We start from the raw sequence: 16,911 nt of genomic DNA on the forward strand, positions 1-16,911 counted from the left end.
GTGGCAGGGCAAGGATAGCATGGCAGGGCGGGGAGGGTGGCGAGGCACGGCGTGGGGGGAGCGGTCCAGGCTGCCTGTACACAGCAGCTGTCAGCGCTGCTGCCTGCGCCTGCCCGGCCCCAGCCTCTTCCTCATGGCACAGATGGTTTTAACACTTTCCTGGGCCTTTTTTTCTATAATTAACTCTTGTTTGCAAGTGGGAAGACACTTCTTTCCTTTTGGCAGAGCCATCAAACTCTCCTCGGCGGTGCGCTTTTTTAAAGCCATCATGTATCTATCCCCCAACCGCAGTCTGTTGTTTTTACCAGGCTCTTTTATGGCTCTGGGCTGCCCCCCCCCCCCCTTTTTTTCCCCCCCTTGCTCTTGCCTGGAGGTAAAATCCGCAGGGATTGCAGGCGGAGGAGGCCCCAGCTCTGGGAGGGGAGTTAACGAATCCGGCCAAGGCGATATAAAAGCCAGTGCCCGGGGAGGGGGAGAAAATGGAGGGGGGAAGATGGAGGGGGCCCTTCCCTACGCCAGGAGCCTTTGAAACACCCCCCCACCCCCCCAGCTTTGTGTGGCTTAGCAGGGTGCTGCCTGCACAAAGGCCTCTCATCCCTCTTGTTGCTTCCATGCCGTGGCCGGGAAGGAGTTTTCCCAGGAGGGGCTGTTGCCCACCGAAACGCTGGTGGGTGCAGGGGGCTGCTGTGGTGGGTGCCCTGTCCTGGTGGGACAGGGGGAGGGAGAAACCCTACAGACCACAGGAGCTTTGCCGACAGCTCAGGGATCTGCAGGGTGCCCCAGGAATGGTGGACAGGGGAAGGGTGTCCTCTCCAGCTTGTCCCAAGGCTTAGAAAAAACTAACTGGAGTGCCAGAGGGCATCCTCTGCCTTTTGGGGAGCCCAGGGTCAGCCCACGGCTCCCCGTGGGGTTTGGGGGTGTTTTACTCCCAGAGAGTTGAGTGGCAGCAGCCGTCAGAGCTGGGAGGTTGTGGGATGCTCAGCTTTGGGGACCGAGGAGGGTTCGCTGTGGGGATGGGGGCACAGTTCGGCACCCACAGGCATGTGACCGTGGAGAGGAGGGTGCTGTCGGGGCTGTGCCGCCAGCAGTGTGCCTGAGCTTGCATCAGGGTGTTGCGAGAGCAGCTCTGACTGTTTGGAGCAGAGAAGCTGCTCTTACCTATGGATATCAAATGGTGGCTGTAAAAAAAAAAGAAAAAGCCCATCAGGAAGTTTCCATCAGCAGTTCATGGCCATAACCACCATGCCCATCCCCTCCCTCCACTCATCATCCCCGTCCATCCCTCGGACTCTGCCCACCCACTCTGTAACCAGGTTTTCCCCAGCGCTGCCAGTCTAAACAAGACCTTGCAGTGATGCTCAGCGCTCTCGCATTGCTCCCTCCCCCCGCCCTGCTGTCTGAAAGCCTGGGGCTAATTTATTTTTTTTTTCTTCCTCTCAAGACTTTAAGTTTTCCTGCCTCACGTACTAGTTTATGGCTGGGTCAGGGGGCAGGGGTTTGCATGCTGGTTTTATAGGGTCCCTCCAGAGCTGGCTTCAAAAAGCTCCCAGTTCATAAATGGGGGGTTTGTATTAACCGCCTTATTTTGATGGGGAGAGGTGCTCTTAGAAGTGAAATAATCAATGTTTTGTAAGCTTTAAGGGTAACATAGCTTGGGGTTTTATCTAACCAAACTGCTCTGTGAGCACAAGAGAAAAATAACTAATTTAAAAAACCTCAGATTTTTATCAGAAATCCTCCCCTAGCCCAATACACACCTTTTGAGGTTGCTCCTTGAGTTAAAGGAACCCCGGAGAGACTTTTCCACAGGGAAGCCCCACAGCTTGGCTGTGCCCAGACTGCTGCTGCCAGTGGCCGAAGCAATGCAGAGAGCTGGCGTTAAGGTAAATAAAATGTGGGGCCACTTCAGCACAGTGTTATCCCAGGTAGGGCTTAGCGAGAGAAAGCAGAGCTGGAGGTGAGCTTGTACCCACTCTTCCCCTGCACAGAGCTGTGCAGTGAATTCCCTCCTGTCCCATGGATGCACACCTCATGTCCTCCTCCAGAACATGCCGAAATATTTAAAATGCTCTGGAAATTAAACTCTTCCCATTCATCCTTCTCTCAAAAAAATCTCAGCCTACTAGGGAAGATCGGCACCCCCTCCAAACAAGCTTGGCCCCTGGCTTTTGCCAGCTGCAGAGAAAACCACCAGTTCTTGGTAAGAGTACTGAATTACACGCTGGCTTACATCAGATTTACTCCTCCTGTTCTCTGCTCTAGCTGCTCTATTAATTTTCAAATGCTTCAAGCAATTACCAGACCTGGGAAACAGTATTTTTGGGGAGCAGCACCCACAAATAACTGCAATAAACCCTGCTGTTAAAAAAGGGGAGGAAGCAGTCATGGGGGCTGCACTCGCCTGGGTTTAAAGACTATTTTAGTGTGGATTTTCATCAGAAACTGCCTGTCTGTGGCATTTGGAAGCATCTCCCCAGGGGCCCTGGGGGAGCTCACACCCTTTCCCCACCCATACACTGCTTTTGAGGTCCCAAGCGCTGCTCCCAGGGGGATATGGGGTGCGGAGGGGCAGCCGCGGGTGCTTCCTGGGGGCAGGTTTGGGATGTGAGGGCTCCATATGGCTGGAAGGGATTAGCCTGGAGGATTAGATGAGCAGAGAGGAGGGGAAAGTTGCTGCAATCCTCCCGCCCCTCCCCAAAAACCCTCATGTCTGACCCCTGGCAGATGCGCAAGGATGATTTCTGGGGACAATTAGTGCCGCTTTGGTTTTGGCTGTGGCCCCGGAGCCACAGCCCAGTCTCTGTGCTGCCAGGGCAGAGCGATGGCCACAGCCTGGGCTGGGATCCTGTGCCGGAGGGTGATGAGGAAAGCTGGGGTTTTCCTCCTGCCCCTGCCTCACACCCACACGTCACGTCTTCCCCTGAGCTCGTGTTTCAAACCTGAGCTGTTTGCTCAAGGTTTAAGCTTGCCCGGAGAGAGCATCGGTGGTGCTCGGTGCTGCGCCAGGCTGCGCGGACAAACCTGCTCCCCAGGGACGGGTGAGCCTGGGATATGGCACTCGGGAGGTCCCATGTGTTGTGACCTTGCCAGTGGCCATCTGGGGCTTGGGAAGGGCCGGCATCGCTGCTGCAGGATGCAGGGGTGTAGGATGCTCTGTGGCTCCATACCCGGGCAGCGCTCTGGTGTAAAGCACTGCATGGAGAACAGAATATTTTTACCATTTTTAAAACATCACCCTGGAAATTGTAGGAATCGTGGTGAGGCACAATGGCTTTTCTCCATGCATGCCAGCGAGGGCATCACTCAGTGACAAAACCCATCTTGCTTGGGATTGGGGTTTGCCAACAGCTTTCCTTGTGATGCCCCAGTGTTGCTGTCCCAGCAAAGGCTCATCAAGGGCTGGGTTGGCTGTCAGAGCATCACCGCAGCCTCACAAAAGACTTCCAAGCCCATACTTGCTCCTCAGGACACATCAGGGGTGCAGAAACCTGTTGGGCTCATCATGGCAATGCTCCCAGGAGCGTGGTGCTATAGGACCCATCCTATGGGACCACAGGTGCTACTTGGGTGATGGGGAGGACAAAAGCCCATGGCCATAATTTCTACCGAATGCCACAGTCCTCAAAATTTGCAGGAAGTCCGTCTGTCCGTCCGTCCATCCATCCATCCATCCCTCCATCCATCCCAGTTAATTCAGGGCTCTGATGGGCTGCCCTGGGTCTGGCCGTGGCGGTGACGGCTGCTCCTGTGCAAAGTCCGCTGCCTTCCTCCCCATCTGCCTCCCCAGGGTTTATACCAGGTGCCGGACTTTGTACCCGCACAGCCAGTCACAGCCCTTAAGTCAGCTGCCACCTCTGCCTCAATTTAAGGCATTTGCATCCCTCCACCAGCATATTTTAATAGAAGATGTTGTGCAGAGAAGATGCTACGAGGCATCTTCAAACATCAACAAAGCCACTTTTGTTAAAAATTATGATTTTTTTTTTAACTGTTAACCTCCCGCTTTGTTAGAGAAGAGGATTTGGGTTTTTTTTTTTTTGCTTTTTCAAAGGCTCGTTGTGGCAAAACTTCACTCTTCACAGATCAGCAGGCACATCCGTCAGGGGCCGCTGCGAGTGGGGATGGATGCTCAGCTGCCTCCGTAGGTACACAAAACCTGTTTGAACGCCTGCAAAAGGTTACAGCGGCGCTTAAAAAGCGCCGCTGTAACCTTTTGCAGGCGTTCAAACGGGCTTTGTGTTATTACATGGAGATGGTGGCCGTCAGCATCTTGTTGGGGACGGGCAGATGGTGTTCACCTGCTCTGGACCAACTTCTTTTGCCCTTTGCCTTTGGTGTCGCAGAATAATACCGGGGCAGCTGCTAGCAGTAAAATAGGCTTAAGCAAATGGGATATTTTGGCATTCAAGTGCATGACAAGAATGGGAGTATTTGCATTAATCCCTCCTCTCTTTCCCCGCAGCGGGAGAGGATGGAGAATACCGGGATGTTTTCCCGCGGGGCAGAGCCAGATCCTGGTCTCCTCTGGCTGGACCCGGGGTGGGAAGGGCCAGATGCTGTGCCGGGGTGTTGGTGCTTCATCCCACAGCATCCCACAGCAGCGACAATGGAAACGGATGGTTTTTTGGGGAGGTGGTGGTGTTTCCCCCCGCACTGCAAAGGCAGGCGCTGGGGAAGGGGGGTGCGTCTCGCCTCCTTCCCTGGATCTGGATAAGGACTAGGAACTGGACATCACTGGCACCCCATGCAGTCTCACAGTTTATTTTGTATTGTTTTTGATTGCAAACAGCAGCCGATGAGATTGGCTAGCTGAAACGCAAGGTGGCAAAGACAAAAAAAAATTTAAAAAATAATAATTCTAATCTGCGCCCATCTTTAATGGGGAAGTCACTGCCAGGCACTGGATGCCTTTGGGGCATTTTGCGGTGTGCTGGCTAGCTGATGGGATTGGCAATATCCTCATTAGTTGTTAGTAAATCCTCTGGACAAGTTAAAACTATGTTTTTTCGAATGCACATGGTGCGATGGCACAGCGTTTTTCTAAAGTCGCGGATTACGATTGGTTTTTTCCTCCTTTAAATTAGATTACCAATTTAAAACTAGCTTTTCTTGTAACCCCTTCCAAAATTCGCTTGGCAGTTTCAATCTGGAAGAAGGCAGAAGCAGAGGAGCAGTGATTTGTACAGGCGCTAGGAAGCAGAAGTCCAGCTGCCGACAGCAGCAGACTCCCTTGCACCTCATCGCCAAATTATTATTATTTTTTTGAGAGGGAGGCAGTATTTTTCCTTAATCTGAGCTTTTCAAAGGCCAGTAAAGGGGAGGACTTGATTTCAGCTGTGATGCTTAAGGCAAGGATGGAAGACGAGCCGGTGCACGTGCCGACGAGCATCCAGCCATGCAGCCCCACATAATTACACCCCGACAGCAGCAGTGTGAAGCGAGGGGCATCACAGGGAGTCCATCCCATCTGCTTTAACCATCAGAACTTTACAGAAAACTCCAGCAAATTACCTCTCCCAGCAGCTTTGCTTGCTGGGGCTATTGCCCTTTTGGTTTTAAAAATAATAATCTTTTTTTTTTTTAATCTGAAATTAATCTGTAAGCTTTGCTTAAAGCTTGTGTCAGCACATCAGGAGCAAATCCAGGAGGAACTGCCAAGTGTCCGGTGCAGGAGAAAATACAGGTTGGTGTGAGGAGCTGCACCATGGCAGTGACTGGGTGGCCCTTGGTAGAGCTGAGCATCCTGCGCTGATAGATGAGCAGTAGATTAATAGTCCTAAGCAATTGCATTATCTAATGAAAATTTTATATAATTATTTTATATAACTTTTTTGGCAGGTGGACCCTGAAATGGATGGTATTGATTGCTGGAAAAGAGCCTGGCCTGTCTGTTGCAGGAATTATTAGAGGAGAATTGATAGTAATTAATACCTGTGTATTTACAGCATTTTCCAGGCTGCTAATTGCACACGATCCATTTGAGCTGTTTGGCAGTGAGGAGGGTTCGTACACTGATTTTAAGGTGTAGGCTGGATGTGGGTCTTGTGCCAGGGAAGATGCCAGCAGTGGGAGAGCCGGGACCCTCAGCTTCATCTTCACTCCAAGCTGGGGATGAGGTGCCTTAGGGATGCCCCTGGCAAAGCATCCCCAAATACCAGGGGTGGGGTGCATCTGTGCACCTGACCACGTTGCATGAAGCCCCAGAGCGTTTTCCTCTGCAAAGGCCTTTCCTAAGTCAGGGGAAGCACTACCAGCAAGCCCAGCTTAACTTCCTAGAAGTTTCCCTTTGGAAACCTTTCCGTACACACGCGCGTGCAAATCCAAGCCTAATTGCATTTAGTCTGTTTTATACCTTCTATGCTTATCCCCTCCCTTCCCCCCCACCCCAATTCAGTTGCTGTGAAATTTTTGCAACCCTGCCAAGTTATTTCCTTGGGATATATTTAGAGAAAGCCAGCTCAGCAGAGCGCACTGGGTGTTTGCGTAAGGATGTTTGTAAATGTTAGCAGGAACGCTGTCGGGCTGGTGGAGCAGATGTCCGCGAGATGCTACCAAGAGCCTTATTTACAAACTTGTAAATGACTGAAGGGGTTTCCTTCCCGGGGATAAGGGGGACGCCGATTTAAGAGATTAAAATCCTATTGTTTCGTGGCCAGAGCTGCTGTCTCAGATTATCCTTTACAAGGAGGGGAAAAAAAAGAAAAAAGTCATGTATTAGCTTGAAACATCATTCGACTGTTGTGCCTTTTTTTTTTTTTTTTAAAGCTCAGAGAAAATGCAGGACTGGGGGTTGTTTCTTTCTTTTTAAAGGAGGGGAAAAAAGTGGCTGAGTGTGGCTGTTCCCAGCCAGGGTGTACGCTGGTGCTTTGTGTGCCGGGGCTCCCTGTGCCGGGTGGCTCGCAGGTGATGTATTTAAAACAAGCACAAAAAGCTTGTTTTGTTATAGATGTATAATTAAGCTGAACTTGTATGCACAGCTCGGTGTCCCACGAGAGCACAGTGATGGTGTTTGGGTGGTGTGGTGATACTGCTACAAACCCATTTAATCTATTTTTCTTTTATATCTTCCTCTTGCCAATACTCAAAGCTTCATCCTAGTATCCTTTTACCTTCTTGTGCTCTAAAATAAACCAAATCCAGTTTGTTTTGTCTCTTGGAGCATCCAGCCAAGTGGTTTGCGCCAGAGGAAGCAGGACAGTCTCCGGTGTACCCTGGCTGGGGAGCACAGCGTGCCCCACAAACACCCTGCCCCTGCCCGAGAAGCTCTGCAAGCACCGTGTTTTTGAAGTGGGTGCCCGCCACCAGCACGTGGGCCAGCAATCGCACTCGCATCGGCTGCAGCAGGCTGGTGTTTTATTTATTTTCTGTTTTCACACATGTTGATGCAACACAGGTGCTGGCACCGACCCATGGAGGGGACTGATGCGGGAGAGCATCTGAGGGCTCAGTCCGGAGGAAGCAGTCAGTGTGCCGTCCTCCCCGGCGTTAATCGGGTTACTGCGAGGTGTGGGAGGGTTCTATTATTAAATTTAAAACCTGGCTATATAAGATGAAGGCAGCTTTAACGAGATGAAAAGGCTTAACTGGAGTCCAATTAAATTCCATATTACCTGTTTACGCAGCCTGCTTAAGTCCCGACCTGCACGCTGATTTCCTTAGGCTCCAAAGCCTGTGCTCTAGGCAAAAAAATAAAATCAAAGGAGACAGATAGATAGCAGATCACCACCATGTCCTGAGCATCCCCACGTGCTTGTACCAGAGGCAGCTGCCCTCGAGTGCCTTGTGTCTGCAGGGTGTGAGATGCAGCCAAAATCCTCCAGTCCACTCCTCTGGAGAGGAGAGCGAGGGCAAAACCAGCTTGAGCCAAAAAAACCAAACCATAGTTTGGTTTTAGGTCTGTGCCATGGAGATATTTTTGCTCTCCCCATCTCACTGCTGGGTTAATGGAGGCTGGGGCTGGCAGAGCAGCCGGTGCTGGTGGTGTTTCCCATGAAGAGAGCATCCTCTCTGCTGCCTGCCAGCGCTTTGCACCACTGTTTGGAGGTTATTTTTATTTTTTAAAAAAGTGTTTGGTGAAAGCCAGCCACAGGATGCTGGGGTGAGCTGAGCTGTGCAGCTGCCCCTGTGACCCAACACTGCTCACCCGGAGCGTGCGGTGGGGACACCGGCTCATGTTTAACGACAGAGTAAATACACCGATGGGAACCTGTTTTTCATAGTTAATAGAAACCGTCACTTGTGTGGGTGAAGTGTGGTGAGTTTGGGCAGGTGGCAAGCCGGGGCTCAGGTGATGCCCTGCCACCCCGCAGGGTATCGTCTCACCGTTGCGCTGGGAGCCTTGCAGGATGGGATGCATCGGGGTACAGCACCTTAGCCCACCTTCTTGATGCTCTTAGAGGCAGCTCAAGCTTGTCCAGCGATGAGGAGGAGGAATCCCGTTGCAGCATCCTGAGGGCTGCCGTGCAGACAGCGCATCCAGAAAGCTCCCCAGCTTCCCAAACCTTCCTTTGTTGGGTGCTGCCTTTTATTACCGGGGCTACCCTGGGGCTGGGGGCAGCAGTGTGCTGTGGCTGGTGGTGATTTCAGCTCACCAGCTTTGTGCTGGCTGCTCTGGTTTTTAAGTTCAGCCCCCCAAACCCTCTCAGCCTCAGCGGTGCCTCACAGCTCCTCTCGGGTTGAGTCTGCCACAGGGCGGGGGGCAGGAAACGGCTCGCCGCACCCTGCTCTCAGCAAACCTTCACGCCTAGCAGAGACCTAAACTGCTTTAAAGAAAGTAAATAAATAAAAGCACTGGTCCGCAGCTGCTCCCAGGGCTGTGGGACGAGCAGAGGTGAGCTGTGTTCCCAGCTCAGCCAGCCTGGGAAAGCAAATTTGGGTGACACTGAAGTGCTGGTGAGGCAGCTTGGGATGCTCGGGCTGCTCTGGGGACCATGGAGCTGCTCAGTGCAGCCGCACCGGTGCCTCTTCCCTGCTGCTCTTAAACTCAATTAATACAGTGGAATAACCTGGTTTCTTCCTAAGGATTAGGTTAAGAAAACAAGATGGTTTTAATAGCCCTTTTCCATCCTACGTAGACTTTAGCTGAAAAACCTAACTGGTTTGGCAGCGCAACTGAACAGCACATCTTTTCTTTTTCTTTTTTCCCCCCCGTTTTAACCTGATGCCAGCAGGCTCCTACTGATAATTCAAGTGCCCAGCTCCTGGCTGTGCTGTTTTGTCCGATTTCCATTGCCTCCTGACCTCCATCCTTCTTTATTTGCAAAGCTATACTCGCAGGCAGCAGTAATAAATCAATTAATGACTCTGATGAATCGTTTAATGGCTGACAAAATAACACTACAGTCAACAGCTTGGATCTCTACAGCAGTACCAGAAGATGCTGGTTGACTCAGGGTAGGGAGACGAAACAGAGACTGTTAGCTCAATTAGTGCAATTAGTGTGCGATTTAAAGGCTTAGACGGCATCTGCTGGCGTACCGAGCCGGTGTGTTAACTGAGAGCTTTGGTTTGGAAGCGAAACACGGCAATCCAGATTGTCATTGCTCCGCTGGCTTCCACCAAAAAAGTGGAAAAAATCCAATGTATGTAGGGGGAGGATAAAGAAATATGTGTGTGTGTGTGTGTGTGTGTGTATACAGCTCTATATGCATGCCCCAGGAACTCCATTTTATTTCCAGCATGGAGCAAATTTACCATCTAATAAAAGGCAAACGAGCCAGCACGCTGGCTGTGCCAGAGCTGTCCTTGCTCATCTCTGTCAGTGGCCTCCGATGTGCTTTGGTGGAAGGAAATTTGGGGCGTCACGTGCCAACGGGGACCTTTGTGGCTTGGACATGCTTTCGGTTTGGTGGTGGCAGAGCGAGCTTCATGCTCCTGTACTGTGCTGGTGCTTCCCATCTGCCGGCTTCTGTGGCATCTCCACCTTGCCTGTACCTGTGCCGGAGCGGGGGGCTTGGGGGTTTTAGATATTCACCCAATGAAAGGGGCCCAGCAGGCAAACTCCAGCTGAAATCTCCATAGTCCCTAAAAAGAGTTTCTGAGCCAAAATGATGAAAATAAGCTGGGTAGGAGGAGCTGGGAGGGCAAAAAAGCGCTGGTTTTCTGGAAATGGGTGCTGGGAAGCCCTTGGGGTTTGGGTGCCAACCCTTGGGGTTCGGTTGTTGATGCTTGGGGTCTGGGTCCTCACTCTTAAGGTTTGGGAAGTTTGTTCCCACTGTCTTCCCTTTTTTCTTTCTTTTCTGGCCCATCCCAAGGGTTTTGCAGAGCTGCTCCAGCCAAGGCTACCTTCCCATTGCTTCTGCGGGGCTAAAGGTGCCTCGGTGTTTACCTTAGCGGCGGTGATGGGGAGGGGAATAAAAAAGAAATAAAATGTCACTTCGCAGCCTTGTAAATCATTCATCAAGGGCTGACCAGTTTGGCTCCCATCCTACAATATGCTCAGGGCACTTGTGGGTTTTTAATTACCGAGTTCTGCCAAGCGCCACATGTGCGAGGAACTTTATAATCCCCGTTTATGCCGCGAAGGCATAGGTGAGGTTTCGGGGTGTTTAACGCAGAAAAATACTCTGTGGTTTTGTGGAAAAACGGGCATTTGCTTCAAAATTTTCTTTGGCTGCTTTGCCCTCCTGCCTCCACTCTCTGTTGCGGAGGGAAGGAGGAGGGCAGCGTACTTTCCCTCTGGATCCCCACATACGTGTCCATCCTCACTCCCCACCACTTTGGGATCCATTTCACTTTGGGAGATTCCCCCAGCAAAGGATTATGGTGTGCTGGAAATCTCTTGAAACCATAAAATATCACCTTGGCAGCTTTATTGCAGCGCTTGCCGCCTTGGGAGAGAAGCGTTTTGCGTGATAGAGGGTTTAATAAAGGAAATTCCAAATGGGCTCTCTGCAGTTTGGGGCTCGGTCTTAGATATTTTTGCATTAAGAACCGTCATCTGCTTTGCAGAGAAACTGCAATATGTTCATGGCCTTGGATTAAGATTTGGTTTTACTTTTATAGCTGACCCACTTGGGGGGATGGAGGGAGGGGGAGAACTGGGTTCACTCCCTCTCCCGTCTATTTTTGCTGCCGTCTGATGTATAAAAAGAGCCTGGAACGGGCAGGCTTATTTTTCCTGCCAGGACTTTTTTTTTTTTTTTTTTATTAACTGTAAAACCACTCAGATCTGGCCTTTGCTGTTGATGTGGGGAAAGCTGCTCGAGATGCCTTGTTCAGGGGCATGGGGGGAGCGTGGTATGCACTGTGCCTGGGGGCACAGGACCCCATAGCTGCAGGGGGAGCCTGGTTGTTTCACAAAGGGGGTCTCGTTTTGGGGAATCGGCCTGCGCTGTCGTCTCTGCCGCTTGCAGCTCTGAGGTGCTGGGGTGGGAAAAGCAGCCGCTCATCTGGCGTGGTCCTGGCCTTCATCCCACATCCTGCACAGAGGCTCCTGCTGGAGAGCGTGAGGGAGGGGACACGAGGGATGACCCAGGAAGGCACAGGGCAGCGATTAGCCTGATGCTCACCTGCCTCTGCGAGGCATCCTGGTCCGGAATAGCGAGATTCCCAACCAAATGTGGGAGTCCCACTTTGGCAAGCTTTAGTCCTTAATAATAATTTTCAGGGCTGCCCGAGTCCTGACACCCTGGCTTCCCTACTCTGTTGCATCTTGCAGTTGTCACCACATCGGATGCAGCTGTGGGCCAGGCCTGTCTCTGCTGCTGTTGGGATGCGGGGTTTGGTGGGATCAGGGTGCTCCAAGCTTTGAGATAAAACCAAGCCTGAGCAGGCTCACGTGTAGCACATATGCTCATGGGATTTCCACAGTGGAAAATTTTTCCACCAATTTTTTTCACGGTGGATGATTTTCCTTGGGCCTGCCACATAGTTTTAGGTGGGTAAGTCCATCATAAAAATTCGTGGACGGAGTAGTTCAGTGATCCAAACCCAGTTAGTATCATTGAGGCTCCCTTGTAACTGCCCTGGGAATGCGGGTTTGTTTGGCAATGGTAAACGAGAATGCGCTTCAGCAGCACAGGTATCACTCCTATCCTAGCAAGCACATGTGTCAGCAGGGGAAAGATTTTTTTCTTACCATTTTCCTTCTGGGTAGGAGCCTCCCGTCACACTGGTACTTTCCCAAGGGGGCTTGGTGCATGCTGCCCTTCCCTCAGCACTGCCAGAGCTGCCTCTTGCCCCAGAAAAACCTCTTTTGTCTGTCAATGTACATCACAGAGAGGAAGTAAATACAAATAGAGATGCTGAGCAGGAGCGAGCAGGGTGTCCGGGTACCTCGTGTCTGCCCCATCCCTCCTTTTTAGTGCTGAGCCACTTGGGTGGCTTGTCTTGGGGAGGCATGAGGGGGATTGTGACCCCACAGACTGGGTGAAATGAATTTGGAAATTTGTAATGAAACTGTGGTGTGCTGCTGAGGTCAGGGAGGCATCTTTTTTGGAGGACAGAACTGAGCCAGCGAGCATGTGGGGGAAGGTGGAGCAAGAGAAGCATTTAAAAAGCCTTAAAACAGCTTCTGCCTGAAATGACGCGTTGGATGAGGTTCCTTGGTGGATTAACGAGACTAAATGCCTGGGTAAATGAATAAATAAGCCCTAGAATTATCCCCGGGTTTTGTGCAGCCATCTTCTCCATGTGTGAATTGCAGAGGCCGGTGCCCCTCCAGCTCCAAGCATCCTCTGCTCATTCCCTCATGGGGGGAGGATGCTCGGGGCACGGGGCGTGATGCTCAGGGCTCTGGAGGTAACAGGCTAATTGACTCAGTGTGGTGTGGCGGGAGAGACGGCTTTTTTAATGTGTTTTTTTCTCTTAATTCCGACTCAAACCCACCATGTTTTCTCTGGTTTTGTTCCCTGCAGAGCGCAGCTGCCGCCCCGAGTCCCGTGCTTGGAAACATTCCCCCGAACGACGGGATGCCCGGGGGCCCCATCCCGCCCGGGTTCTTCCAGGTAGGCTGCCGCTCCTCCCGATGCTCGCCTCCACACCACGCACGTGTTTGCTTACGCTCTGGGTGTCAGCGCTGTCGTGCCTGTGTTTTTTTTCTAAGGGGATGCTAGGGAAGCAGCATGCCCGCACAGCTGACCTGTCTAGGAATAACTCGCATTCTGCTGTCCTTCCACATTTGCTTTCTATTTTTTGTGGCCTTAAAGCAAATTTCTTTCTTGCTCGAAGAGGTTACTGTGTATTTACAACCGATGTTTTTTCCAAAGCTGCTTGGTTTGTGTTTGGGTTGGGATTGTATTTGTTCTCCGGTCCTAACAGACGTGCATAATTGAAAACATTCTGGATTTTGATTCCTGAAACTTTTTCCCCCTCCTCTGGTTAACCGCTTGATTTTTTCCAAATGCAATCACTGAAAGCATTAACAAACGCTGGCTGTGGCTGCAGGCAGGAGCAGGCTCCAGCCAAGTCCCCAAATGCCATGGAGGCACCTTGTAAGCAAATACCTAGCAAAGTCCCCTCGCTCCTTCCACCTCCCGCACCGAGCTCTGACCGAGGAGGGGGTAACGTATGTTTGGAGTGACACTGATGGAAAGGATCTCGCCAAGCACACAGAAAAGGAGTTTTCAAAACTTGAAACCGTGGGGGGTTTTGGGGGTTTCTCTGGAATCTCTTTGCATGGCATGAGCCACATTGGTTTGCAGCGGCGTAAGCTCTTGGTGCATTAAAATCTCCCTTCTTGAGGAAGAAACACTTGTTCATGTAACAAATGGGATAAGAGTTGAAAGGAATATTTGTTTTGGCAAGCTGCTTTTTTGTAATCTGGACTTGTGATTTGTATATGGGAGAACTTCTCGGGCAGTAGACAGGCGAACTTGATAAGGCGCTTGTGATTTATTGTGGTGATATCTGAGCCCGATATCGCCGTTTGTGTGTGTGTGTGTGGAAAGGGGGAAGGAGGGTCCTGTCTTTTCTTTTTTTAGAGAGATCCCATTTCCTGAACATGCTTCTGACAAAGTAAGAATATCCGATATTGATCGAGAACCCTAAAACAGGCTCGGCGGCACGGGGTGAAGCCAACAGTGGAGATGCTATCTCGCAGGTCATAGCTGCTGCCAGCAATTTGAGTGCCAAGCTGCTGCTTCCAACAAATGTGTCTCCAAAAGTCCTGATCTCGCCCCGCAGTGAAGCTGACTGTCCTTTGGGGCTCCTGCTTCACTCAGAGCTGCGAGGGCTGCAAAACTGGCACGAAGTTAGGGCAAGGCTTCAAGAGTATGGGTTGGCTTTCCCCATGAAGGGAAGGTGAAGAAGAGGAGTCGCATCTCCCCAGACATGCTGTGCATGCTCCCATCTCAACTCTTCCCGTTGACAGCCTCCAAGCTGTCCCCCCTGCTTTTCTTTCTGCCCTCCTGTAGCATTTTCGCACTGAAGGTCCAATTCAGGAGCAGACAACCTACCCCGGCTCCATACCTCTCGTGCGGCTGGATCAGGAGCTGCTGGGGAAGGGGGGGGCTCAAAAGCAGCTCTTCTTTCTTAGGGCCTTTGGTGGGGGCGTCCTCAAAACCCAGCAGAAGTAATGGCACCAGTGCAGGTGTTGTGTGCAGGGATGCTGCTCATCCCCAGAGCTGCTGGAGGGAAGAGAAGACGGTTGCCGCTGCATATGGCTCGCATGTGACATCTCAAGAGCCTGCCTTTCCTGAAAGCCCTCCAACATCTGGTTTCTCCTCCCAGCCCTGGGGATGGAGGGGAGGAGGGGAGAAGAAAAATCCCACCTTTTAACACAGTCTGAACATCGCCTCCATGAAAGCCCTTCTGATTTATTGCGGGTGCTGGAGCTCATTCCAGCCTCAGGAGATGCTGGAGACCAGCTCTTGCAGAGGCGGCTGGAGGCTCAGCGATGAGCTGGTTACAGCTTGTGGGTAATTTCCTATCTCTGTAGGAAATTAAAGTGTTGAACTGAAGAGGGCAAAACCAGAAAGGTCAGAGGAGATGACAAGGACTTTCTCCACAATTCTTGGTGTGCCAGCCCTGGGAGTGAGCGAGGTTCCACCTCAGACAGTGCCCTCCTCATCCCAGGAGGCCAGAGGATGGAGAGGGCTCGGGGTTTCAGCATCTCCCTCTTCTGCACCATACTGCAGGCACTAGGGACCTGCAAGGGATATCCCCGAGCTTAGCAGGCATGGGCAGACCATTTTTGGGAGGGTTTAGGGGCCTGGTCCTGTCCTGACATGGTGGGGCATCACACCAGAGCTGAGGAGGGAGTCACCAGCGAAGCTCAGGTTTCAGAAAAGTTCCCTCGGGCTGCATGAACACCTCCAGCCCTGTGCATTTGAGTGTCCACCACTGGCAAAGGGAGAAAACTATGGGCCATTCCTCGGAGTTAGTGGCCCAAAAACCCGTGGGAGTGAGCTTGGAGGAGAAGTGGCAGGGAGAAGAGAGGATGAATCCAGGCTGCAGCGCCTGTCTGCAGGCACTGTCTTGCAGGGAGAGCCCTTTCCCCGTGCTGGGGCTCAGAAGCGACCTTTGGGCTGGGGGCCAAGGGAAATGCAGCCCGCAGGGTCTCCCAAAACCTTCCCAAAACGATGGGAAAGGAGAGGCTCGGGGCACCCTTGGGTTGCCAGGGTATTGCCTGGGGCTAGCCAGCGACACGGCATCAGGCTGCGCTCTGGACAAAAGGTGGCTGGGTTGATGGCCAGCGTGGGTAGATGCTTTTATTTAAATCTCTCTCTTTGTCCCATTCAGATGAGCAAACAAACCCTCTGCTCATCCTCCTAAAGGTCATCGGAGGCGTTCCTGCTTTTGTTTTGAAAGCTGGATTGATGCCGGGGTGCAGATCTCTCAGAGGAGGGACAGGGGAGTGCCAGGGAAATGTGGGAAGGAAAATAAAAAACTGAAAGCAATGAATACCACACCTTAACACTAAATAAAGGGGGGGGGGGGGGGCAGGGAGCTCAGTCAGCACCCCCCACCACAGCCATGCCTCCTCTCCCCGGTGCGAACTCCCCGCGCCGCCCCGTACCCCGCACGCTGATGAAATGGAAAGTTGACCATAAATCAATGTCGGCGGCTGTGTTAGCTATGCATCAGCGGCTCGGCGCCGAGATGCACCAAAACAAAGCACGGGCTGCTCGGTGTTCCCACACTGCCCCCTAATGCAGAGAGACCTCGGGAGCTGGGGAGGATGGGGGGCTCCGGAGCCCAGGGGGACTCACCCCAATATCCCCTGCCCTCCCCGCCTCTCCTCCCTGCGTCCCGGGGCGCAGCTCTTTGGGTAAGGTTGCCCACAGCGGGTGAGGAGGGTAGAGCAGTGGTAGTAGGAGAGGGTCCATGTTGTCCTGCTCCCTGCTTGGATGCCACCATTTTCCCCCTGCTCGGCTGTCCTGACGTCTCGCTGGGATGTGCCACCTCTCAGTGGGTGCTACCATCTATGATCAACCAGCTCCGGCTAGGTGGCACGAGAGTGGCAAAAACCAGGCTGCCCTGCCCAAAATCCCAGGGCAGAACTCAGTATCAGCCTTGCACCAGGCAGGGTTTGAAGGAAGGTGACTTACGAGCTCGAGGAAAGGAAAACCAAGCATTGGAGAAAGTTTTTTTTCTGGAAGTTTAGTAGGATGCCTGAGGCTTTTGTACCGAGCGTCTGGAGCATATGGTGGGATTTGCAGTCAACTTTCTCTCGGGTGCTCCAGCCAGATGGAGGTGACTGTTCTTGGCTCCGGCTGACACGGGTTTGTTTCCTGAAGAGCTTGTGTTAAACATATTCCTTAAAACCAGGCTCCTGCAGTTGGGAGCCCCAGCTGCAGGCGAGGCAGAGCTCCTGCCCACGGCTGCCTTCCGCCGTCTGCGGGGGAACTTGGCCCGCCTTGCCTTGCCTTGCCTTGCCTTGCGTTGCTTTGCCTTGCCCTGCCTTGCCTTGTCCTGCCTTGCCTTGCCTTGCCTTGTCTTGCCTTGCCCTGCCTTGCCCTGCCTTGCCTT

The 16,911-nt window shown here is 52.1% G+C and overlaps 1 protein-coding gene across 24 annotated transcripts in view; it reads left to right on the top strand.

Moving 5' to 3' along the window:
• SSBP3 (single stranded DNA binding protein 3) overlaps nucleotides 1-16,911 on the top strand; it is a 54,479-nt gene that overhangs the window by 24,309 nt on the left and 13,259 nt on the right. For 19 of the 24 annotated variants that reach the window (XM_074906136.1, XM_074906134.1, XM_074906135.1 and 16 more), the window contains one exon: nucleotides 12,858-12,947. The exons of the other annotated variants lie outside the window; for them this stretch is intronic. In XM_074906136.1, the coding sequence (XP_074762237.1) occupies nucleotides 12,858-12,947 (90 nt within the window). The remainder of the gene's footprint in view (nucleotides 1-12,857; nucleotides 12,948-16,911) is intronic. 24 annotated transcript variants of the gene reach the window in all.

The sequence above is a fragment of the Athene noctua genome, chromosome 5, assembly GCF_965140245.1.
Source record: "Athene noctua chromosome 5, bAthNoc1.hap1.1, whole genome shotgun sequence".
Classification (NCBI taxonomy): Eukaryota; Metazoa; Chordata; class Aves; order Strigiformes; family Strigidae; genus Athene; species Athene noctua.